At 44.3% G+C, this 25,349-nt stretch overlaps 1 protein-coding gene across 2 annotated transcripts in view; it reads right to left on the bottom strand.

Annotated features, from left to right (window-relative positions):
• The window catches only part of MMP16 (matrix metallopeptidase 16), a 469,099-nt gene extending 451,542 nt beyond the window's left edge, over nt 1–17,557 (bottom strand). The window contains exon 1 of one of the 2 annotated variants that reach the window (XM_085605315.1): nt 17,115–17,557. In XM_085605315.1, the coding sequence (XP_085461441.1) occupies nt 17,115–17,240 (126 nt within the window). In that variant the 5' untranslated portion in view covers nt 17,241–17,557. The remainder of the gene's footprint in view (nt 1–17,114) is intronic. The other variant, XM_085605316.1, reaches the window with a different exon arrangement.
• Between the last annotated feature and the right edge of the window lie 7,792 nt (nt 17,558–25,349).

The raw sequence follows: 25,349 nt of genomic DNA, 5'->3' as shown, positions 1-25,349 counted from the left end.
TCAAATGTTTTACTTTTTTTAAATGCTTTTTAAACTTATACTGATTGTATGAGTACAAGTTTAATTATGTTAATGTTCCTATGCCTTAATGAATTTACAGATGCTTTGTTGACATTAAGGAATGATGTTATGTTCTCATTTGAATACAATTGTTTTGTGTATTCTCTTTTGTTGACCTCCTCGGGCTTCCAAATCATAAAAATAAACTTGACTTGACTTACAGCTCTTCTATATATCAGGACCTTAGTGTGAATTTAGATAGAACAGTCAACAATTGTTGATATATATCTATTCTGACATGGTGTGAGGGTTTGTTTTCTACTTTACTTTTGATGGGGTGAATTGTGTTGTCTTTGTGAGAAAAGACTAGTTCGTAGATTGTGGAGGAAGCAGCCCCTCAAAGATTCTTTAGTTCTTGAATTCATTATCCAACACCCTTTTACTCTTCTCTAAATCAAATTCCTATTAGCTTCATCAAATGATTTAATTTCCTCCTAGTGTGATTTGTTGATAGTTGTTAGGCCACCATTGATCAAATGGGTCATTGAGTGAAGCGAGACTTAATTCTTAATGGACTTTGGTAGGTATTACCAAGTGTTGGTTTGTTTTAGGCCCTTTCCTGTTCACGATTCTACCCCTTTGTCCAAAACCATCTTTTTGAAAGCACTTAATGAATTACCAATATTTTAATGTAGTCACATTGCACAATAGCCTCACAGAGTAAATGTGGCCACATGGCCCATCATCACCCCATAAGTAGGTGCCACTACCATGAAGTTCATCCACTAAGGGGCCCCATCGGACTCTTGCCCCCCACGCCTACTTCAGAGGACTGAAACCAATCTGTGCCATGATCACACCCATTCCAAATGCCTCCACCTCTTCCGCAGCCTTCTCAGATGCTTGGAAGACTGCAACTGTCCTCCCACTGCTGTAGAAACCCTCTGCGGACCCTTCAATGTTGGCAACCTACAGACCAATCTCCCTCCTACCATTCCTGGCCAAAGTCTTAGAGAAAATCATCATCAACAGACACGTCACCGAATACCTCAATGATCACCAACTACTTGAACTCACTCAGTCTGGTTTCAGACCCAACCACAGCATGAAAACCACCCTTATCACTGCCATGGATGATATAAGAATGACTCGGGAGAGGAGTCAGGGTGACCCCTCTTCCTCCTAGACCTCTCTGCAGTATTTGGCACAGTCTCTCACTCCATCCTCATCCAGTGCATACACAACATCGAAATTCAAGGACATGCACTCCAATGGATATACTCCTTGCTGACTAGAAGGACCCAGTCAGTCAGCCTGGCACCGTACACCTTGGACGCCCCCAACCTCATCTGTGGAATTATGCAAGGATTGTCCCTGAGACAGACACTCTTCAAAGCAAATATTATCCCTCTAGCCAGCATCATCCGCTCTCACAATATCAGCACCATCTCCTACGTGGACAAAACGCAACTCATTCTCTTCCTAACGGAAAAGCCACCCAATATCAGGATAAAATTCAATGTCTTCCCACTGGACGAAGACTAACTGTCTAAAGCTTAACACTGACAAGACCAAAATCATGATCTTGTAGAAGAGCATCTCACCGTGAGACTCCACCTAGTGGCCAATAGAGCTCGATGACCAGAATCGCTCTCAATCTCCCAAACTGTACTCGCATCACACCTTAAAGAGCTGCACTGCCTCTCCATTCACTACAAGCACAATTCAAAATCCTCACCCACACTTTCAAGGCACAACACAACACTAGCCCCGCATACTTCAAAAATCGCCTCTGCTTTCATGAACCTTACAGACACTATTGTTTGCCTGGACTCCTTGCACAAATCCCACGCATACTGAAAAACAGATCTGGGGGCGCAGCCTTCTCTTACATCGCTCTTTAAGCATAGAATGACCTACCGCTACACATAAGACCCTCCTCCTTACTTACTGAATTCCACAAGAAACGGAAGACCTGGCTTTTTTAGTAGTCGCTATAGGCCCTAGTTATGGCAAGGCTCACACCTGATCAGCGTCAGGATACCCTTTCGGGTGACAGTGAACGCTACAAATCTGCATACCATAACATAATACCCTTCAATATCAACATACATCTTGAATCTATAATAGTAAATGCAGTCATTTGAAATTGAAAATCGGACATTTAGATTGTAGGGGTCAGGCTTCTCATTGGACTATATGATTCTCTTCTTTCTTTCTGCATCCTCAGCAATGAATACACTAATGTCAGCGAGCAAAACATTTTCAATCACTGTTTGGAAGTGAAAAATCTTGAAAAATGCCTCTGTTACGCATCTGGTATTGTCACAATAAATATGTCCTAGCAAAACAACATTCATTGATATCAACTACAAGGTTCCATTTTTGGAAGCATATTTCTTCCTGCTCAAATATGACGTCATCTAACCAATATTTGTTGTTTTGAAAAAAGCTGTATTTAGGCTTGGCAACTTGGTGTTTTAGCACTAAAAATACCGGAAAACCAGTTCAAGGCAATACTCTGCAGATGTAAAGGATTTACAGCGTGAGTTATGCCAAGTGCGTAGGCAGCGCTTAGCTGCCTAAAGCACGAAGTGACCTTTTGGATGGATTCAGATAGAGTTGGTGGAGAAACCCATACATTTTAAACGGGTTAAAGAAATGACTTTCTACTGAAGGAAAACAAATAAAGGATAATATATGGGTTTCACAGTACACCGCTACTGCAAGATAACCCTTCAAATGATGAGCCATATATTTTTTCCATTCAATAAATTCAAGTTTATCTCATCCTGAAACCTCCTCCAGCAGAGACAAACAGAGCACAATCTGTAATCATCGCCATCACCTACAGCAAGGGGGTTGATGTGAGGTCACGTGTGGAATGGCTAGCTATTAGCAGTGAATGGGAGTGAGACCAAGGTTCCTGAACAAGCCCAACGCGTTAAGGCCTGGTCCATTATTGCTAATCCATCTCAAATCAGTATCCTGCTAACCAATCTGCCCCCGGTCACTTGCTCCAGTATACTACAGTGCGAAATGCTACACGTGTTTCAAAGGCTTTCTGTGCCATATATTCTCGAACACTGCAGCGAGAGAGAGAAAGTAGTCTAAAACCTAGGGTTTTTTTTAAATTGCGTATTTACTTTATAGTCCTTCTGGGAACTGTGTAGATATGACATTTTAACAAGATGGTCGTCGTTTACAGGCAATGCTTCGGTAGTCACCATTGAGGTAAAGCAGGTTGGAGGTTGCTTCTTCCTCTTGTTTGCACGGTGTTGCACTCAGGGGACCCCGCTTACATATGACATACTAGCGAGCCACGTGAGCCATGAGAAGGATCCTAGCAGCTCACATTAACATTAAGGGTTCTCAGGGCTTCCTCCCAAATTTGTTGTCCATGTAAAGACCTCAAACAGCAGAGACACTTTTGTTTAACTGCAAGGCGTGGTGAGCCCCTCTATGAGGAGCAAGAGCTCCTTAGGGTGGATTGGAGAAGGCTCGAATATTTCAAGAAATGTTGGTACCTTTGGAAAGTATTTTTAACGCCCATTTTCTGACTGTGCTATTACAAAATACAGAGGAACTTCTTGCACAATTGTGCACTTATAAATCAGCCGATGCGCACAGAAGCATGATTTATCTCTAACAAAAAATACATTAATGTACATATCAGACACCTTATTATGAAGCTTCACTAACGTGCTCTGCCCCTACACACAGGCACAGACTATGGCTTTACCACTTGTCTACAGTGAAATCATAATAGCTGTAGAACTTGCACTCACCGTAAAGTTCAACAAGTGAATTTATAGGCTGTAGAATAAGTATAGAAACACAAAGTAGTCGTTCAGTCACCCTTCTGTGTTTCTGGGGCTAGTTACACATCAACAAGGAACAGCAAGAGAGTCCTTGTTCTGTGGCCATCCTGTGTGTACTGTCATCAGAAGAACATGTTCATCTCCAATCCAAAACTTTACTAATCATCGGACTTTGTTTTGCATACTCATTTCACGAGACAAAGCGTAATATAATCTAGAATGTTATGAAATTATGTAAATTTATATAGTATAACCAATGCCCAAAAGCATCAAGGCGCTCATCACTAATCCTGAAGGTAGACTCAGCCCATGGAAAGAGCCCATAATGAAGTATCTAACCTTATTACAGAGAGAAGAGACAGATTTCTAATGCCTACCTGAAAGGAGTATGCAACTTCATGAAGTCAAATGGGGAAGGGGGTGGGTGGTTCCAGAGCCTGGCAGCTGCAACCAAAAAGGCTCTACCTCCCCATCTTTTTCTCGGAGCTCTGGGAATAACCACTAAATTGTGGGCTGCCGAGCGAAGATGTCTACTAGGGGAATACCATTGGAACATGGTTTCAATTCCACCCGGACTGGCGCGGTACAGTGATTTACGAACAACTTGCATAGCTTTTTGCAGATTGGTAACCTTATTTGCACTTTTGGAGAGTTTATTGCTGAATATTATGTTATCCTGTAAATGTTCTCCAAAACTACCTCAGAATGATAAGCGAGCAAAACTTGAAACTTTAGCTTGGTGACTCATCTCTTCTCTTTATTCTTCTTTAGCTCTTTTAGTAGAAATATATGACTATAAAGGAAACCCAATACAATCTCCGCAAGATCCTGCGTCTTGAATCATACCTTAGAGCTCCACACTGCTAGCTTTGAGTATAGCCTTTTCTCCAAACGATTACACATTCAGAACACACTTTTGTTCCAAGACCACTGAAAATGGCACATAAAACTAATCTCACTGTTAATAAGCACAAATGAGGAAAAATGACCAGTCATGCCTATTTAAAGCTCAGTTTTAAATATTAATTGTGACGTCATTCTTACGTTCACGTTTTTAAATCTACTTCTTCCCATTGTTTCCTTGAATAACTACTATATGACCAGTAGCGGTCCGTGGAGGGAGTTCCATGGGGCGGTGAGGCGGGGCAGGGTGGGGGAATGTAAACACCGGAATATGGATGAACGGAGGTAAGTACACCTTTAAATAAATAAAACGAATTCCTTTGCGTGCGCTGCATCGCAAAATGCGATGCAGCGCGCGCAACTAAATTCATTTTATTTATTTAAATGTGTACTTACCTCCGTTCATCCATATTCCGGTGTTTACATTCTCCCACCCTGCCCCTACCGCGCCCCGCCTCACCGCCCCACGGAACTCCCTCCACGGACCGCTACTGTATATGACTAAGCAAAATATACATATATGGGTAATTAAATCTTCAATAAAGTATACACTACCACATATAAAACTGATTTTACTTTGTTATTATGATATGAAGTGTTGTTTGGTCTATGACAGTTTTGTGTCATTTCTATCCTTGAAAAGCACTTCATATTGTGTGTATCGATTGTTGATTGATAAAATACATACAGGAAACTACAATAATGACCTAAAGCACACGTTTTTGCAATCTTCGTGTGATCTAAATTTTGTACTACCAGTTAGTCCGCTTGTAATGGGGTGAGCTGGGCAATCATTACCATACCACCCAATCTAAAGCGGGATTGAAGCGTAGCGATTCATGACCTTATGTCGAACTTCACTTTTTTGTGCAGGTGCAAGAACAAAATAGTAGTCATATCATGGATCTGACCACTTGGTTGGATCCCATTGGGTCGTTCATCTTGACCAGGACAGTGGTCAATAAAGTTATCTTGTAACTTCCATAGGTGAAGTCCAGCCCTTGCTTGCAATAAATAGAAAGCACCTGGAAACAGACTAAAATAAGCCAGAACAGGACTCACTGATGGATAACATACATAGATTTTATAAGTCATCCACATCAATATTAGTGTTACTGAGCTCACCCATTACCAAGACATTTAGCACCAAAAAAAGAGTCAAACAAAAGCTTACTATCCTATAATCGAAATAGTTTTTGTATACTTATTTATTTAGAATATGCACATATTTCAAATAATCAGCTTCAAAGGACCGTACATATCGCATACAAAATATAATAACATTAGCCAAACAGAAAAAACAAGACAGCATAATAGATAACATGCAACAGAATACAGCAGATAAAGAGATCTACTTCATAAATAGGCTTTCAGGGATGTTAAAAAGGAAGTGAGTATTGTCATTTAGCAGCATTTGCAGTTAAGCATTCCATAACATCACTTCTGTAAGATTTAGGATTTTGCTGCTGAAATTATTGCAATTCCACCTCGATGGATCCAGTTTGGGGTCAGACGAAGAGAGAAACTTCATAGAATGTAGCTAAAAGCAGCTCATCAAATTTATGTAGGGCTGAGATCCTGAATCGACTTCCAAATTGAGATCAGAATTTTTATAGTGCATCATTTTCTTAATGGGCAAAATATCTAGGAAATTATGTTGAACAGACAAATTATCTGATTATGTTAAACCACATATCAAGTTTATTGTAAGATTCAACCCAGCTTGCAATTTTAACAAATTATAAATCAAAATGTTCAGATAAATAACTTAGTAACATAACACACAGTCTTGATAAAAACACAGCGTGAATTAAAAGTATTGGGGTTGACCGAGGGGTTAGTTTTGGAAAATGTGCAATTTTTTCTGCTATAGAAATCTGATTCTTAGATAATGAAGATGCATTACGTCAGATGGTAATTCTACCTGTAAATCAAAAAGGGTCTGCTTGTCATCCACGTATTTCCAAGGACAGGGGTTTAAATCAAGTGTCCTAGACGAATGTTGTAAACATTAGAAAGCAAAGGTGATACTGCAAAGCTCTGAAGAAAGTTGCAGGGAACAGCCGTGGCCACAGCAAGAAGATGATCCAACGGAACAGTGGATCTGGTCTGATAAAAATAACTCATCAATTTTACCTCTCAATCCCCTCCACAGACTCCAATAATTTACACAACATTCCATCGGCTACGGTTAAATTATGTCCCAAATAAGAATAAGAAAATTAAGGTTGCAGAATGACCTTGATCATGCATTAGCAGCGTTTGCTGTCCAATATCAAGAATAGGTGATTCTGTAGTTCTGGAGTGTAAAATCCAGACTGAAAATCAGGAAAACAATAATTCCCTTCAAGATAACTGTACAACTGTTCTATCACTATCATTTCAGTAAACTTCAGCAAGAAAAGGAGAGTTGATATAGGTCTAAGTTCCAATGGTAGTTTTGGATCAAGGAATGTTTTTTCAGAACTAATGTTAGCAAACTATTTGAGAAAAAGGTTAACATCCCATCAAAATAATGCATTGATAACAGTCATTTTATCCTTGACTAAAGGGCCAATGTTTTTCTTTTTAGGACGAGCCTAGAGTCAGCGTGCGAGCGCTTCTCTGATGAAGATCTGCTGTACTTCACTACATAACGGAAGCCCCGCCCACTTTTGTATAGGCTTGTGTCTTTGTCCTTACTAAATGCTGTCTTCTGATTGATTATGAGGCTTGTTATTCCCCCCTTCTTATGGCTATGTCGTCATTTGTTCCCTTCCATGGCTACTGGCCCCTTTACTTCGAGTGTTACACGGTATGGTACGTGTTATTTCGACTGTGAGTACAATTTTTTTCCGTGCCTTCTCACCCCCCCCTCCCTCGCCCGCACTCCCGTTGTCCGTGCCTTCTCGCCCTGTTCTTCCCCTCCCCCTGCTTGCACTCCCGTTGTCCATGCCTTCTCTCCCCTCCCCCACCCGCACGCACTCCCGTTGTCCATGCCTCCCCCCGTTGTCCGTGATGCAATGCAATAGGTCTTGCGTAAATGCGTGTCCTATTGCATTGCAAATGCTTGTTTTATTTACATCATGCTAAATAATGGTGGCCACGCGTCTCGTTGCATGCGGCTCAATCAACTCTTTTTTTTTTTACTATAATTTGTATTGTCATGATAAATATTGGCGGCCGCACGTCTCGTTGCACACGGCAATTTATATGCTAAATAATGGCGACCGCGCAATGAGACACTCGGCTCACCCAACTCATAATAACTGCACTCTTCATGGGGAAAACCAACTTTCCCCTCATATCTGGTTGAAGCAGAATAGCCTGCAGACGATCTCTGGGTTACAAAAACTTTCCTTCACCCTGTCTGTTTTGATACGACCCCCCGCCTATCCTTCAAACAACCTGGACTAAGAGCCCCCACTTTCCTTGCTCTGCAGAAGATCCCGTGCCGCATCTTGTGGCCCTATCTCCGGCATGGCACACCAGCAGTTGACCAGTTCACAAAAGCCCCTAAAGCTGAAGCTCAAGTCCCAGCATGAGGAGCTAGTCAAAGGTTTCAGCATCATGCTGGTGAATGAGTCGGATCTACATAACTGGGAGGTGGCGATGTTTTGGCGCCCCAAAACCCTCTACAAAGGGGGCTACTTCAAGGTAAACACCTCTACCCTTGTGTGGCGCCACTGCGCTGCTACACACTCACATCACCAGGTAGCAGTCACAAACCCTGCCGTGCATTGTTTATTTTGTAGGTTACCACTGGCGTAACTGGCACAAACACGTCCAAACTTTACTTGAACCACGGTAGTGTGCGCCTTTAAAGATCACCCTCAGTGTCTCATTAAAATAGGCAAATTCCACAGTTAGAAGTGTAAAACAAAGCTACACGTGTTTATTGCACAAAGAATACTTATTGACCTAGGGCCCGATTCACAGAACTAACTTAAGACAAAATCCTAAACCTACAACCATTTTGGTATTCACAGAATGCACTTACTCATTTTGGTATTCACAGAAGGCACTTACTCATTTCGGTATTCACAGAAGTTAGTACTCCTAACTTTAGGACTCCTAAATGCCTTCTGTGAATACAGAAAGTCTTAAAGTTAGGATTTTTCTCGGTTTAGGAGTAGTAAAGTTAGGACTCCTATCTTTAGGACTCCTAAATGCCTTCTGTGAATACCGAATGTCTTAAAGTTAGCATCTTTCTCAGTGTAGGTGTAGTAAATTTAGGAGTCCTAACTTTAGGACTCCTAAATGCCTTCTGTGAATACCTAAAGTCTTAACGTTAGGATTTTTCTCAGTTTAAGAGTAGTAAAGTTAGGAGTCCTAACTTTACTACTCCTAAACTGAGAAAAATCCTATCTTTAGGACTTTCGGTATTCACAGAAGGCATTTAGGAGTCCTAAAGTTAGGAGTGAAAAGTTTACTATGCCTAAACTGAGAAAAATACTAACTTTAAGACATTCGGTATTCACAGAAGGCATTTAGGAGTCCTAAAGATAGGACTCCTAACTTCTGTGAATACCGAAATGAGTAAGTGCCTTCTGTGAATACCAAAATGAATAAGTGCCCTCTGTGAATACCAAAATGGTAGTAAGTTTAGGATTTTGTCTTAAGTTAGTTCTGTGAATCGGGCCCTTTAAATCGGTAGTACTAGGATTGGTTTACTTTTATTGATGATTTCATTTGGGATTACTCTCGATATAACTTTGCACTGTATATTTCTTGAACTTCCTCGTAAAATATACCTCATGGTTGAGGGGATGTTTGCCAAATAACTTTATGCTGCCCCAGTTAGACTACAAACATATCTAGAATCCACATTAACACACGTTCACGAACAAACTTTTTCGGATCTTCCACCCCATTCTTAAAACAGGCAACACACTCTTAACTCTTTCTCCATACCTCACCTGTATTGTTCTCATCCACGTCCCCAGTTCTGCAGCTACATTCGGTAAATGTTGCTTACATCTGTCAGGCAGTGTGTGCTATAATTGTATCGGATAGGTAGTTTTAGCTTCAATATATTTTCATATTTTTAATTTTCTCAAACTCTGGCACCATCATGACTGTCCCAGATATAGAGAACACTATCTCGGATTTTTTTTTTAAAGCTTAGGTAATGTTCTCTAACCAAACAATTATCTTAATAGCAACCACAGTTCCTATTGTGCGTAGACCCTCGCTCTGCGACTGAAGTTACTAGCATAGGTTTTTTTTCTTGCGGGGTGAATACTTCCTTAATATGCCTCAAAACACTGAAACTTGCAGAAAGACCCAACATTGGGTACCAACTACTGCGATTCAAAGTGTCTTTAAACATGTTCCAAAATCAACGTAAGAAAGTGTTTGTACAGCTGGACAGTAGTTCAGTCTTTTATTTTTTGTACTGCTGGTTGGCAATAGCAATTTCTTAAATTTGACCAGGAAATTTTGCATTTTAGTGCTTCATATTGCATCACAAAGCAAAGCAATTTTACCTCTTTTACTCAACTGGCTCCTATCTAAGCGTGACATGTCTGCGCCGTGTCTTTGTAGGCCCCTGCTGTCCAAATGACTGTCTTGTGCTAGTAACGTGGAGTTACTTAGAAGAAGCAAGGCTGGCAGTAACGGTGACTCTTTTACTGCCAGCCCTGTTTCTCTTAACCCCTTCAGCGCGGCGCGGATTTTCGCGCTGTGCTGAGGGTTCTATTGAGCGGGCGGGGCCATGACGGAGCAGTTCTGTCATGCGCACAGCGCAACCGACGCTCATGACGGAACCGCTCCGTCATGAGCGTCGAAGGGGTTAAGCAAAGACTATAAATATAGGTTCTCAAAACACATAAATAAAAGGCATTATTATGTACAGTGTCAATAGTTTGATCTCTTGGAAATGCGAGACCTATTGCATTGCAAATGCTGGTTTAGAATAGCAGACAGAATATTTTATTTGGAGCCTGATGTTTTTAATGAAGCTGCTTTGCAAATAATATCACTAGGAGAGATATGGTCAACGTTTCTAAACTGCAGCACAGGAGTAAGACAAAAATCAGCCATAACTTAATCCACATCTGATTCATGCCTTCTTGGAAGTGGTTGCTTCAGATCTAGCAATCAACAGCAGCTCAATCGCTTCTCAAGTGTTTTTTGGAGCTTTCAGTCTTTTCTGCAATGGATGCTCTAAACTACTTCCTCGAGTCAAATAATCCCATTTCCAGCAAATCAATGCAGTATGTAGTATGAGTAGAACTTACGAATACGAGTAGTTAACTAGGATGAACTTCATTCAACTAATGAGTTAGGCTCGATATTGGTGACCTGGTTTCCTGTAAAAGGCAAGGGGAGACAACAGTTCTAATGTTGTTTCACTTTTCAGCAGCTTATCTACCATTTATTGTTGCCCATTGCTGGATCACCTTGAATGGGAGATAAGTCCGATGGTAAGAGTCAAAAACAACTGATGCATTTATTTCTGAGATTGTAGCAATGTGTGCACAAGAAAGTTGCAGAGGGGAAGCTCTATCTCTCTCTAATTTATATATAGAACCACTGGCCTGAGATCATTTGGAAAATAATCTTTATTTCCAGATGTATGCCAATGATAGACAGCTGTCAGTGGCTGTGATGAGGGGGTGCCATGCGAAATATATATACTTTGATGAAAGATGACAGCCATGCCCTAAGATATTGATAGTCAGTATAGGGCTCCACTTGGGGCAATATTTTCATAACAAGATGCAGTTGGGCCATCGCTTACTCCACCTCTGCAGGGATATAACTCGAAATCAGGACCGCTCAGACCTGTCCTTGCAAAGAAAACATTAGAGGAAGATAGCTGTTGTTGTCTTTCTCTACAGTCTGCCAAAAATCATCTCTCTTGGACAGGGATCTAAGTGGGCCGCGTCCTGCCAGTGCCCAGCATTGGCAGTTCTAAAAAGCAGGTGCTGAGACAGGTCCCTATTGGGGTCTCCATTTTTACCCTCACCATCAGGGTGAAAAAAAATCTTAACTCTGTAGCACTACCACCCTTCACTGTCTTTGATGTAACTTCAAAGAGACTCATTAAAGTCCTTTAATTCTCATAATTTCAGAACTGAAGCATGTTCATATTATACATAACAAAGCCATAGTTGTTGCTTATTTATCTTATCCAACTAACAACCATGGGCAAAGCCAGGAGTGCTGGCTTGTTGTAGGTGTAATGTTGCTTTATCATATTTCTGGATGCAATGACAGAAGCAGCAAAATACCAGTCAGGCAGCACACTAGACTAAGCACAGATTTTTAGCTTATGTGTTTTTTAGCCACACCCTTAATTACATCGGCCACGCCCCTTTGAGAGGCCTCCCAAGTTTTTTCAGCCCCCTTTAAGCCTGCCCCTGGTTTTCAAAGTATTAACATCAGACCTCGCTCATTAAGGCCGCCACATTGCTTGAGTTGAGTTAATTAATTATACACTGGACTACCAGAAACATATACTACTAGGAAGCAGGTGTCCTACACAAGGTGAAGAGTTATCTGTAGACTTGGGGTGCGTACACCCCAACCCTCTACTTGCCCATTTAATTTGCAAACGTATTTTCAATTTAGGGTCCTAACATCAAGCCATACAGCCAGCATGGGGAGAAGGGCTGGTATAACTAAACTCTAAATGAAAACTACTTAGCATAATTAAATGCTTCTCCTGTCATTAATGTGTTACAGAACGTGTACCCATCAGTGACTGTAGGCAGCTCTCCTATCTGGCAGCTTCTGTGTCATATCGGGGTTGTCCATCAGTCTGTCGCCCCATGGTGCATAGTAATTGTACCAAAACATGTTGCCCAGCACTTTCTGAGCCCCAGAATCTCTTACCATCTTTATCTTCTGTCTATTTCTCTTTCACATTGTGTCTTTCACATGAGTCGTTGGCCAGCTCTCTTCACCCCATTTTCCTATTCCTTTCTTTAACTTGTCCTCTCCACACATCTATATATCCATTAGTTTCATAATAAATGCTTCTCACTTGTAATCTAGTCTCTTTCCTTACACCTCAGTTGTTCTGGATCTCACGATCATCTTCCGGTATCCTTTTCCTTTAGCCGTCTCTATCAGCTTTCCTCCACTCGGCTCCACCATCTCTTTATGTTTTCCTTCCTTCTTCAGTATAATTTTAAGCTGTCTCTCTTTTTGTCTTTCATACACCGATTCTTCCCTTGTTTTCTTCTTTCCTTTAACGTCCCTTTGTACTTAGCCCCTGTCTCTGGGAATTGTACTGATGAAGTGGATTAGGAGGGGTGGGTAGGGAGCATTGGTGCAGGAGTTCTAGTTAATCTGTACATTAAGAGAGTGACCCTGCACAGTCACCACAGTGGGTAGACAAAGGAGGCCTGTTCTGCACATACATCTGATAATGAATGTGCAACTCCCCCAGCCTCACTATCAATGACCTTGGCTCTAGAAAGTCTCACCCATAAGGAATGTGGTCCTATCAGTACACTGATGGAGTGCAGAGCTGTGAATCATTGATGTGTGATGTGGGGACAGGGGTTGCATTCTGCAGCCCATAAGAGAGTGTGTGACAAATCTTAATGGTAAAATAGTATGGATTTGAGTACAATGGCTCAGTTAGCTCAGACACAAGGAAATGATTGATTTGGGTCCTAGCTGTGGTACGGCTCAGCCCTGTACGGGAGATGTGCATTCTTTCCATTCTAAGAATTTTCAACCTTTGAAACTTGAATTTTGTAACAATTGTATGGTGCATGAGAGTTGATCATCTTCTATCTCCTCATGGCCTAGAAAGTTTAGTCTGTGCCGTTGTGTCAAATGACGTGGACTATGAGAAGGCCCTTCATTCAGCATTCCCCCTGGTTCTCCTGAAGAGATGTTATTCAGTGTTAATCGCAGGCCCTGCACTACTACCAGTCTGAGGCATGCTGCTTGGTTTGTTGATACGGCGCCCACTCACAGTGATCCGGCATAGCTTTCTATCAGCTTCCTGATCCAGGAGAACATGGACTCTTGACGAAGGTCTTTGAAGCTGTGCCACGTCATGGTTCGGTTCACCTCACCAATATAACGACGATTCCCCTGGTATACAGACCCACTGTTTGTAAATTTGTTAGTTGAAAATTACAGGAATTCTGAATATTCAACTAGTCAGACCACGAGGATCACTGAGGATACAAGCTACACAGCTGCATGGTTTCCTTGAGATTGGTCGATCATCCAATATTCCACCATGTTCTGACTGTTATCTCAAGATTGTGCGACTACTGTTTTAGGCAAGTAAGTCCTGCTTCGTGCTCTGCGCTACGCCAATTCAAGGTCGGCCAATCAGAAATCTCTTTTCTTTGCAGCCTACAATGCACGATTGGGGGGGGGTGCAACGTTCCTGTAGGCAGCATGAGACTCTCATCCAGCCTTCTATTCCCAGCTCTTTGTTATTGTATTCTGCTATGGTCTTCTGTTGTATAGTGGTATAATCTGACCTAGAACCGGGAGAGTGATTTGCATGAACAAGAAATAGCGAACATGATGGCCATCTGATGAGAGTAGCAGAGTAACCGCACACTACTCCGTCCCCCACCCCCTCCACCCACAGCACACCTCCATTAAGATCTCCGGTGCCAGGGAAACGATGCAAAGCTGCCTTACATTAGCCTCAGCCATCCCTCCCTGCTCACTTGAACTGACACCATTCGGTGGCATGTTTCTTTAATAGCAGCCGCGCGCTGGTTGGGTGTCTTCTTGCTGCTGTCATGGATACCTTCCGCCATTCCTTGAAGCAGCCTGGTCCTGCCTGCTCGGTAACAAGTCCTCATTAAGATAATGCACAGCAGTTGCAACCGATAGCCGAGGTCTGGCCAAAGGATCTGGGTGGAACTGACGGATTCGGTTTCCGACCAAATTCCGTGTCCAAAGCCCCCCTCACGCTGTGCCAATGTGAGGAGGGGACGCGGCCGCACCCCGCGCGAGAAGCTAACCAGACGGCGGCCGCGTTTTAACGAGAATTAATGAGTGGTGGGGTTATTGCGCGGGGCATTTATGTGCGCAAGAGACTGAGGCGAGCTGAGAGGATGGGGGAGGTCGCGTCGCACGGATATCTATGTTAAAAGGAAGCTGCATTTACAGCTTCCCGCGGCTACGAAGCCGGCATTAAAATAGTTCGGGCAGGAATTTCCTGAACAATGCACATCCTGTATCCTGTCGGAGTAGCTGGGAAATAAGGGGATGTGAAGGAGTCGTGGGCGTGCACTCACGTCGCAGTCTTTAAAAAGCGCAAACACAATCACTGGTTGCAACCCGAAAATAAACAATGGTAATGCAACAACAACAAAAAACGAATCCGTCCGTCTCCTTTCTGATAAAGTGTTGTGATTTTAGGCTCGGTTTCATGATGATGTGGAAAGGCACGCTAAGATGCTATTACCCTTTCACCCCAAACCCTTTCCACGTAAACTGCATTAAACCTGCACAAAAAAGCGGGATTCTCCACTTAACGGAATCAAGTTACAAGTAAAACAACGGCGAAAAAAAACACACACAAGCCAAACTGTTGATACTCTCGAGGAATCTTGAGATAAACTGTATCTACTTCCAGCCCTGCTGACTACCAGCCAACAGCGGCTCACAAACCAACAGCGAAATACAAACAAAAACTCCCCTGTACTTTTGTTGGCCTGAAAGTAGTTATGGTTTTAACGGGCGCTGGCAACTTTAGCCGTTCTCACCCCCGCTCTCTCGTTCAAGCACAGCAGAAACCTCTGGAGGTGCCCAGACATGGCGGGCACACAGCAGACAGAAAGAAAATGTTTGTTCTCCCAAGAGCTAAAATAAACTCACAACAGCATCGTTCGACAGGTCACTTCTTGGGAGAACACGTCACAACACACCAGATAGAATACAACTGCATCCTCGGTGGCTTGGATGTTGTAAGACATGTCATAGCTCTCAGGACCTTATGCAGAATGTAACAGTAGCGCCAGTGCTTGGCATGGGAAAATAGAAGTGCAGGTAGTCTGTACCAAAGCAAAATTCTGGGCAAGGTCAGTCGTTGGAAGAACACACGCACGTCCCAACGTACACAGAGCATCACACAGAATAAAACAGTAAAATACAGGACATCGCACATTTAACAACAGTATCACCCCCCCCCCCCCCCCCCCACCCCGTGAGCAGTTGGGAGAATACGAGCCACAACACACAGGACATCGCACAGAACACAACAGTAACACAGAGAACACAACAGTAACACACACTATATCGCACAAAACACAACAGCATCCTCCGCCCGGTCGGTTGTTGTGAGAATACTTGTCACAACACACAGGACATCACACAGAATACTGTCCACAGCTGACTGACTGCTCCTCGCCGGTCAGCTTTGAAGACTAAACGCCCAGAGGTGTTTAAGTGCAATTCCGCCCCCTCCCCCCGACTCAGCGGGAAGACTTCTGACTCAGACTTCAGCGAAAAACCACAAATGGTCAATCACAGCGACATTTCCCTCCTGCCCTCCAGGCCGGCCCACGAGAAGTGTCACACACTGAACCCACTGACAGGCGGGGCAGGATACAGCGGAGGGCCCCGCAGCGCGTGCTACTGCGATACCCGCGGCCATGACAGGAAGTTTGACCAACCTTCCTCAAATTGTCTTCATTGTGTCCCAAGCTGAACCCCCACCACCCAAATCCATGAATGTACCATTGAGTCCGGTAGAAGAACCCCTCCCCCACTCCACAGAAACGTCGACAACATAATCCACCTTCTCCTTTCAGTCCTTTAAATAGAAAAACAGAGGTGCAGGTACCCAATGTCCAGAGTACCTCTTGAGAAGTGCCGGGACTCTCTCATGAAATGTACTTCAAGCGGCGCTGAGAAGCGCATGTATTCACTCTCTCATGCTAAAGAAGTGCAGGTACTCCGTATCGGAGAGCACCTGCCCATTTAAAACACGGGCCTTTCTCCAGCAAAATGGGGAACATTCAAATACGACCGTGAAGGGCGGAAATGTAACTTACACACAGATCACATTCCGACAGACTCTTAAGTCAAATACCCTGCATAATTAGATGTCAAGTCTGCCACTCGGATTCTGCCATTATCAAAGCCCACTTCAGCTAGAAATGCAGCAGACATAAAAAGGCAGCAGCACGGAGAGCGCCCAAACACGAGGATCCGGTGGGCACGCTGTATTTATTAACAGCGCTCTCCCCAGAGGTGTCAGCAGCATCCTTCCTGCGTGAGTGAGGCGTGTGCGGGCGTGACTCTCATCGCCCGAGCCGCACCGGGCTGCTTCCCAGGGCTCTCTCCACCCCTCTGCTCGCACCGCAGCCAGAGCGCCCCCCGGAAGCACCGGTATCCCCGGAGCTGGGCCCCTATCACCAGCAACAACCAAGCCAGATAGAGCTCCGTAAAAACACAGCAACGTGCGCTTACCTCCACGTTGAAATTCTGCTCCTCGGCGCACACAGCCCATACAATCCACAGCAATGCTTGCACGAAAAGCAACCACTGATGCGCGAAATCCAAAGGTCTCCTGCTTCTGAATGTGAGTAAGATCATAGTGGACCGGGCGTCAGTGGAAACGGGGACCCTTCTTCCTGCCCACAGCCCCCGTGTCCGCGCCAGCAGCCGTTGTCGGGCTCACCCACAGCGGGGGAAAGTCTTGTAGGGCGCGGGAAGGAGGCTGGGGTCCAGGCGCGGGCAGCAGCCGGGCAGGGTCCTATTCATTACCAGCCTCCGGGAAGCCTGCCGGGCACGGTGGAAGGGTCACTGCCCGCTGCCTGCGCCTCCAGCCTGGGTCTCTGCTCCGGAGGGGCCTGCTCGCCGCTCTGCCTCTCTTCCTCTGCCTCCCTACAAGAAGGTTTCATCTGTGATCTGCATAACTCCTCCTCTTGAGCCGGACTTGGAATTAAAGGAGACGGCCCTTTAAGAGCAGCGCACTTCTGCTTCTGCACAGTTTCTGGGCACCGGGGTTCTCAGAAAGCAGCGCGCACACAAGACCCCTTGCAAAGAATCCGGAATGCACCCCACCTAGCCCGCCTGGTTACATTTCTCGTGCCCGTTATTTATGTACCATCATCTCTCAAAACAATTCAAAGAAGAAACAGTGCTTTCCAAGTTCTATGTTTTTTCTGTTTTTTATTATTTCATTAGCCTACTCTACACTGCAACTCCAATTATCCCAATAGGCAATATTTTCGTTTTGCAAAACCTCTCCTTGTACCGCTAACAGGCACAGCACTGGGGATAGGATGGAGCCCGTCGGAGCCGAGGCCGGCAGGGATGATGCGGAGCCAGTTACCGCTGGACCAGTGAGGTCGGTCGGCGGGGCTGGTGGGTAATTAATTCCAAGCCTGGTAACTGGCTCTGGGGCAGACCCTCTTGCATGTCGGGGGATAGCGGGTCACACCTAAGGTAGTGTGATGATGAAAACGGCGCGTAACAGACAGCAGGGTAGCACATTTATAAGTAAAGCTGAACAAAGGGGCCCGCCCTGCTGATAGCGGCATCTTTGCCCGTGCCGAACAGGACCGGAGTAAGTGCCCTCATCTTTACCGGTGGCAAAGCTTCTTGCTCCTTCTCCTTGCCCCCTTCCTGAAAGTCCCAGGTGGCACATCTGGGATGGGAAGGTATAGGGTGTGGCCAAGCAGCTACCACTGAGCTGGCCGAGCGGCAATGGGAATCTATGTATTATACTGTGCCATCCAGGCGGGCAACTAGAGCCAAATTTGGGGGGGGGGGGGGGGGGGGGAGGAGGGCTGAAAAAGATTTCGGGGGAGGGGGGTAATTCTTCCAGCCATAGGCAGAGTGGCTGTAAGAAGGGGTGAACACAAAAGCCCCTTTGAGTAAACGATCTTTTAAAGACCTGTGAAGTACTCGGGTGCGGCTGCGGCTGCAATTAGATGGACGCCAGCCCGCAAGGCTGTCTCAGCCGGGCTGACACACACGAAGGGGAGGGGGGGTATGGGGCCTGAAGCCCGGTGAGCCCAATGGGTGTTGCGCGCCTGGTGCCATCCATGTTGGGCGGGACATCCGGCTGCAGTAGCTGCTGAATCAAAATCCAGCACCTGGCAAATACGGCCACCTTGTGAAATACATCATTTCTCGAGTTTGCGCTCTTGTGCCAGCACGATCCAAATGCCATCGACCTCAATCACACGCTTTCCAACTGGGTTTGGGGCAGAGGCGGTCAGTCACAAGGAGCTCACATGGTCTCCTCATGGAGTAGGGAGAGACCAGAGCGCATGGCGTGTATTGTGTTGGATAAATTGCCATTGTATTGATATCCTGGTTACTACCAGAGGAGGCGATGACGCGCTTGAGGCCGGCAGCATTCATCTCCAGAATCCAAGGTCAATGGCTCGCTCAGTGTTACTGATCATCATTGGGTATTTGCGGTAATGTTCTGCGCTCAACCAAACCATTCCATGCATTCACTCCAGTTTCTCTGTGGTAGATTAAATTAATAGGAGTTAGGTGTGATGATAATTTGGGGTATGTGAGTTCATGCAGATGGTTTGTGGGGTTAAAAGCTGAGGCTGGGGAGATTAGCCAATCTTAAATTGCAGTGCTGCTTGCAGAAATGTATTAACAGCGATTATTGTACACATGCATGTTACTCGGAGACGGTTAGTCTCAGAGAGGGGAGGCATGCAGAGGATGGAAGGGAAGCTATGGCCTTTTGAAAGATAAAAAAGGCGAGATCACTGTTGTGTCCCACCTTCATAAGCAGCACAAGGCCTCAGAGTTGTAGAGCGCTTTTGTGTAGTTGCTCCTTTCATGCAGTTGGCCACCTTATTGAGGAGTTGGCCTGCTGCCCCTTCCCTTGGGTCTTCTCCCCATCTCACTGCCCCCTCCCATTCTTGTCTTCTTCTCTTCCTGGAAGTTCCTCTTTGGGGTTGCAGATCGACTGCTAACCTCTCCAGCATAATGTCATTCTTAGGCGACGGGTCTGGTGGCTCAGTGGACTAATGTGTCTACTGCAGAGGCCTGTGTTCGACCTCATGGTCAGGTTAAAATCCCGGCGGGTCCAATCAGCCTTTCATCCATCTAAGGTCGATAAAATGAGTACCATTGAGTTGGTTAACAACAAACATCTGTTATTCAGCGCCAAGATACCCGTAGTGGTGAACGTGCTCTTTACAAATACACGTTATGTTATGTTATTGCAGTGATAATCAGAAGCTTTAAGTGAAGGTCATGTTTCATGCACAGATTTAGGCATGTAGGTTATGCTGTTTCAGATGGCACGCAGATTGAGGATGGAAGAATATAGAGTTAAGTATTATGTGGATGAGATAGTGCTATATTAGACACTAGAATGAGGTGATCAGTCTGTCTTCTGCTAGGCTGCCACTAAACACTACTTTATCAAGGACAGCTTTTCAACCCAGGGGTTGAAAGAATAAAGTAAATGCTGGGCACAAATACATGGATGTATTGAGAGATGTACTCTGTGCTCAAAGAAAGCCATAACCTGAAAATCATAGCAAGCAAGGAATTATGTGGGTAACTAATGGAAACAGCAAAAATAATATTCTGCAAATGCTGGAGCAGATATATATTGATGTTCACTCTTAAAGGTTGGTGAACAGTATTAATTAAAAAAGCGAAGTGGGATTTATTTGAATGCCTCAGGTTTGATATGGTACACGAAGGGGCGAGAATAGCCTCCCAAGACAGAGGAAGTGTATTGCCTGAATTGCTATGGTTTGAGCTAGAGACACAGATTCTGATGTGAGAAGGATGGTGAGAGGGCACAGGGCTTCCATTAGAAATCTAATGTCAGTGGGGTTCAAATAAAGCAAATCAAATGACAAGCAGATAGGGCAAGTGCCAGGCAATGGGGCTGGGGCAGTGCATGTTCCCAGCGAGAATGGCAGAGTGAATGAAGTGCCAGTTTCATGCCACATCAGTAAAGCACAGGGAGAGTCTTCTGCTTGTTAGGGCAGAAGAGATAGGGTAACTGTTATTGAGGCTAGGTCAGTATAGTATCTTGGAAGGCCAGTATGATTATTGCAGTTTTTGATCGAATCATTTACATGCCAGGTGAGACAGATTGGTGTAAAATCATTCACATACAAAATTTGGGAGTTTGCGGCAGACATCATATGACAGAAAGGATGTCTGGGACATATGACACACCAATTTTCTAATAATAGCCACCATGAGTGGGCCCCTTTCCAAAGCATTCCTTCTCCCCTTGTTGGGGAGGGATCCAGCATTTATGCTCTGGAGTCTCAGAGATCCCTTTGAGAGAGTCCACAGCGACAAGGGAGTCTCACACAGCGGAGGCCTGGGTTTTTTCCCTATTACCGCTGGGAGCACAGCAAGGTACACCCTGACCGGTGCGGTCGTTGGAACTTTTTGGACTTTGCCCCCCCTAGGCGGAAACTATGCCCTTTCTGTATGTACTGCAGTGCCCGAGCAACCTCTGACCGATGACCGGTGGAGCTGTCCCACGCAGCTATAGAGGAGTTTGTCTCTGGTTCACCCATTGGCCATCATCTACCCAGCCGGACGCCGGACACTGTTTTTCCTCATCTCCCCGTTGTGCCTCCTATACCCTCCCCCTCCTCCTCCCTCAATTATCCTCCTCTACCTCCCCTATTCCTTCCCTCTCTCCCCTATTCTTCTCTCCCCTTGCCTATTTTTGTTTCTCATGTTTATGCCTTGCTTTTGTACTCATGTAATTCCTGTAACTACGCTCCAGTAACTGATGTAACTTTGTAAGCATGTTCTGAAACAATGTTTCTTCCTCATGTAAAGCGCTCTGATACCTCCGGGTCTAGCCAGCGCTATAAAAACTCAATAAATAAATAAAGCCAGTCATATGCTAGGTCAGTAGGCATATGCCAGATTAGCGGAGATAGGGCATACCCATTCGCTTGCTAAGTCAGTGTGGCTGTTTTGGAGCCGTGACTTAGCAGGTTAGGTGAACCAGGGAAGAGGCAATCATATTTAAATTCATTGGGATTGTGGTAGAGGGAATCATATGACAGTGATGTAGGGCTCTTACAAACACAATTACATGTGATGCCAACAGAGTCAATGTCAAGAGATTTGAATACCATGCCTGTGAGGCTGTGGCAGAGAAGTTCAAAGGCTCTGCCTCAGCTCTGCTGACTTATAGGATCTTTTCAAGTCAGTATGGCTGAGCATAGAAAGTGAAGAGAATAGGATACAATCGCACTCTTCAATTCTCAAATATAGTAATTCTTATAAACATTTAAAGGGCGCAGGTGGGTATCGCCTTCTGATCCATAGGTGTGAAAGTATGAAAGAATAGCGTCCTCCTCAATGGGAAAAGTTTCCCCACCGATCACTCCAAAATCAAATTCTATATGTAGTTTCTTTCAAGAAATGCAATTTGATCAATTGGTACATCCAATCTTCTTTTTATTATCATAGCATCTCATCAGACCATATAGGGGTCCATTAAGATGCCGGGTGGATCGCCACAGCCGGTCAGCGGTGGTGATCCGCCTGACATCTTCCCCCGACCGCCCTCCAATATGGCGGGGGTTACAGCAGCGGACGGAAAGACCGCCTGCTGCATTTCCGCTGGAAAGGCAATCGTTCCGATTGCCTACCGGGCGGAACTCGGGCCTTATATTGTGGCGGTGTCTGGAAGACACTGCCATCCATATCAGGATGCCTGGCGGAGAAGGCCTTTCCATGGCGGCGATGCCGCCATGGAAATGCAAGCAGAAATTGCTTTGGGGGCCCGTTTCAGGCCCCTGGGGGGTGGTGGGCTGCACTTGGGGGGTACCTATGGTCCCCCTACATTGGCATGCACAAGGTGGCAGGCACCGTGCGGTGCCTGTCACGTTGTGCATGCCAATGCACAACTTGCACATTTAACATTGTGGCGGGTGCTGCTTACAGTACCACCTGCCACAATGTTAAATGTGCGGGATGTGACCGTCAGGGTGGTGGCCACATCCTAATGGGCACAGCGGGACCTCCGCACCTCTGGAGGTCAGTCCCGGTCACCGTTGTGGTGTCCGCCTGCCATCGTAATGGGCCCCATAGTGTTCAAATATCACACTGTTTGGATAATTGTACATCAGATATCCGTATCAATGCAGCCCAATGTATTTGAGGACCAGCCCTTCATCAGGGCAGAGCTCAACGACCTGCCATTTGATATAGTTCTCATCATGTCCCAGTGTTTGGAAGTGTTCAACCAGCGGTGCATTCGAGACCTTACATCTGATCTGACTCCTGTGTTGGCAAATTTTGATTCATATTTTTTGCGTAGTTTTCCGACAGAAATTATTTTGCATGAACAGGTGATCACATAAATAAAGTTCTGAGTGTTACAGTTTGAAAATTCAGTTAAGATATTTCTTACATTGTTATGTACAAACTCTTTTGTTTCAATGGTGAAGTCGCACACAATTCAATATCCACATTTATAATGCCCAACAAGTGGTGTACCGCTCCAAAGAGTGTTTGGTGAGTTTTCGCTGGGGGGAGGCAGGCCCTGACTAGATGCTCTCTTACGTTCTTATTTTTTTTAAACCAAATAGTGGGCGTTCAATTGAGAGTTCATCTGTGTTTAAGGTATGCCAATGGTGTGTGGTCATTTCTTTAGTTGGTTAGAGATTGTTATAAATATGGTAAGACATACCATTCTGTTCGGGCTGGTCTTAGTGTTGGGGGGAGAGAAATACCTTACGTGGACAGTACAAGGCCCTCTTGATGGATTTTGTAATGTGTTTACGCGGATAACCTCTGGTAAAAAAATTTGCTCCTTAACACCTCTGCTTCTTTAAATAAATCCTGTTTAAGGAAACAATTTCTGTGAATCCTCAGGAATTGTGAGTATGTGAGAGAGTACCGTAACGCTCAGGGTTGATTACTTGAATATGCTAACAGTGTGTTGCATTCAGAGGGTGGTATATCATTCCTCTTCATTATCTTTTATTAGTAAATCCAAAATGGAGATTTCCTGTCTATTGAAATGGAACATAAATGTTATTACTTTACAGTTAGTATAGAGCCAAAATATGAATGTAGTAAGAGCAGTCACATCCCCCTTTCAGATGAGAAAAATATCACCTATGTTTCTCTTCCTCTTTAGTATGTTCTCATTGAATGGGTTCCTGTTGGTCAAGATGGTTTTTGTCTCATTAAGAGAATGGCAACATTTGGGGCACCCACTGCTCCCATTGCAGTGCATTAAACAACAACTATTTATTTTTTGATAAACAACTGTACAGTCACAGGGCACCGCAATGGGTGGCGCTTTGCTCCCAGATGTGCAAACTTGTTCATGGGCTGGTAGGAGAAGCAGGTGGCCAATAATCGGACGAGCTTTGATGAACAAGTGGTACATTGGATCAGGTTAATTGATGATGTGTTTGTCATCTGGAGAGGTAATAAGAAGTCTGCCAATTAGTTAATGTCTGTTCTGAATGAGAATGATTACAACTTACACTTTACTGGCCAAAGCAGCAAAACCAAGATTGAGTTTCTGGATGTTGAAGTCTCTGTACATGATGGCAAATTAGACACCAGATAGATCCGTAAACTAACTGCAGGTAAGTCTTTGATGTGCAACCAGCACACACCCATCCAGTTTGGTTTACAGTATCCCGTAGGGGGAACTCTTTTGAGCCAAACACAATTGCAAAGCATTTGAAAGCAAAAGAGAAATAGTGAAGCACAGATTCAGGTACAGGGGTTACATCCAAAAAGTAATCACACAGGCTAATGCAAAAGTAGATACAATTCCAAGGACACAGCTGTTGCACCCTAGTGGCAAACTGAAAGAAGTCCAGTCAAACAATTGAGATTCATCTCACATTTTCTAACCAAGCATTCAACATTAGGAGAATATTCAACAAACATTGGCACATACTCAAGACAGATTAAATATTGGTCAAATATTTGCACATTTCTCCTCAAATTACGCTTAGAAAGAGTCGCTCTTTAAGAGATAATCTCAGTCACAACCAGGTCAAGCAACACACTGCAATCAGCTACAAAAAACAGAAAGGTGAGTTCTTTTGTTCCATGAAATGCAAGGCTTGCAGTAGTAGTCCCTATTGCATGTGACTCCCAATTCCAAACACCTCCAGAGAATACACAAGCCGGAAAGTTCTAGAAAGCAATACTGAATATTTTATATACTGTCTGATGCGCCCTTGTTGCAAAATGTATATTAGGAGCTCTATACACAAGACCAAGAAACGTGTCTTAGAATACATGTGGGTGATGCACCAGAATGACAAGCAATAGCCCATGGAACAACATTTTGCTGAAACACACTTTCGAAATGAGAAGCTCCTCAAGTTTGAGTGATTAATGCCATTGAATCAGACATTAGGGGTGGCAACAAGGAACGAAGCTGCGCATCCTTGAATCTAAATTCCTACTCTATTTTGACACCATGACACCTTATGGCCTAAATTCAAGTTAGGAAATGTCAATACACTTGGGCTGAAGTTGCCTAACTTCTGACTGAGTGTAGTACTGTTTGTAATTGGTTTTAATCAAGATTTATTGTTTTTTTTCTCACTCAGGTACCCTCACTGATCTGAATTGAGAGTAGTCAGCTGAGTACAATTGTCTTTACTTTTGATAAAGCAGCACTCTCAAGAATTGCCTTCAGATGATCTGTAAGACATGCGCCCACTTGGGCAGGATAGATAGTTTGCA

Source organism: Triturus cristatus, chromosome 5_1 (assembly GCF_964204655.1).
Source record: "Triturus cristatus chromosome 5_1, aTriCri1.1, whole genome shotgun sequence".
NCBI lineage: Eukaryota > Metazoa > Chordata > Amphibia > Caudata > Salamandridae > Triturus > Triturus cristatus.
This window is presented reverse-complemented; position numbering and strand designations above follow the sequence as displayed.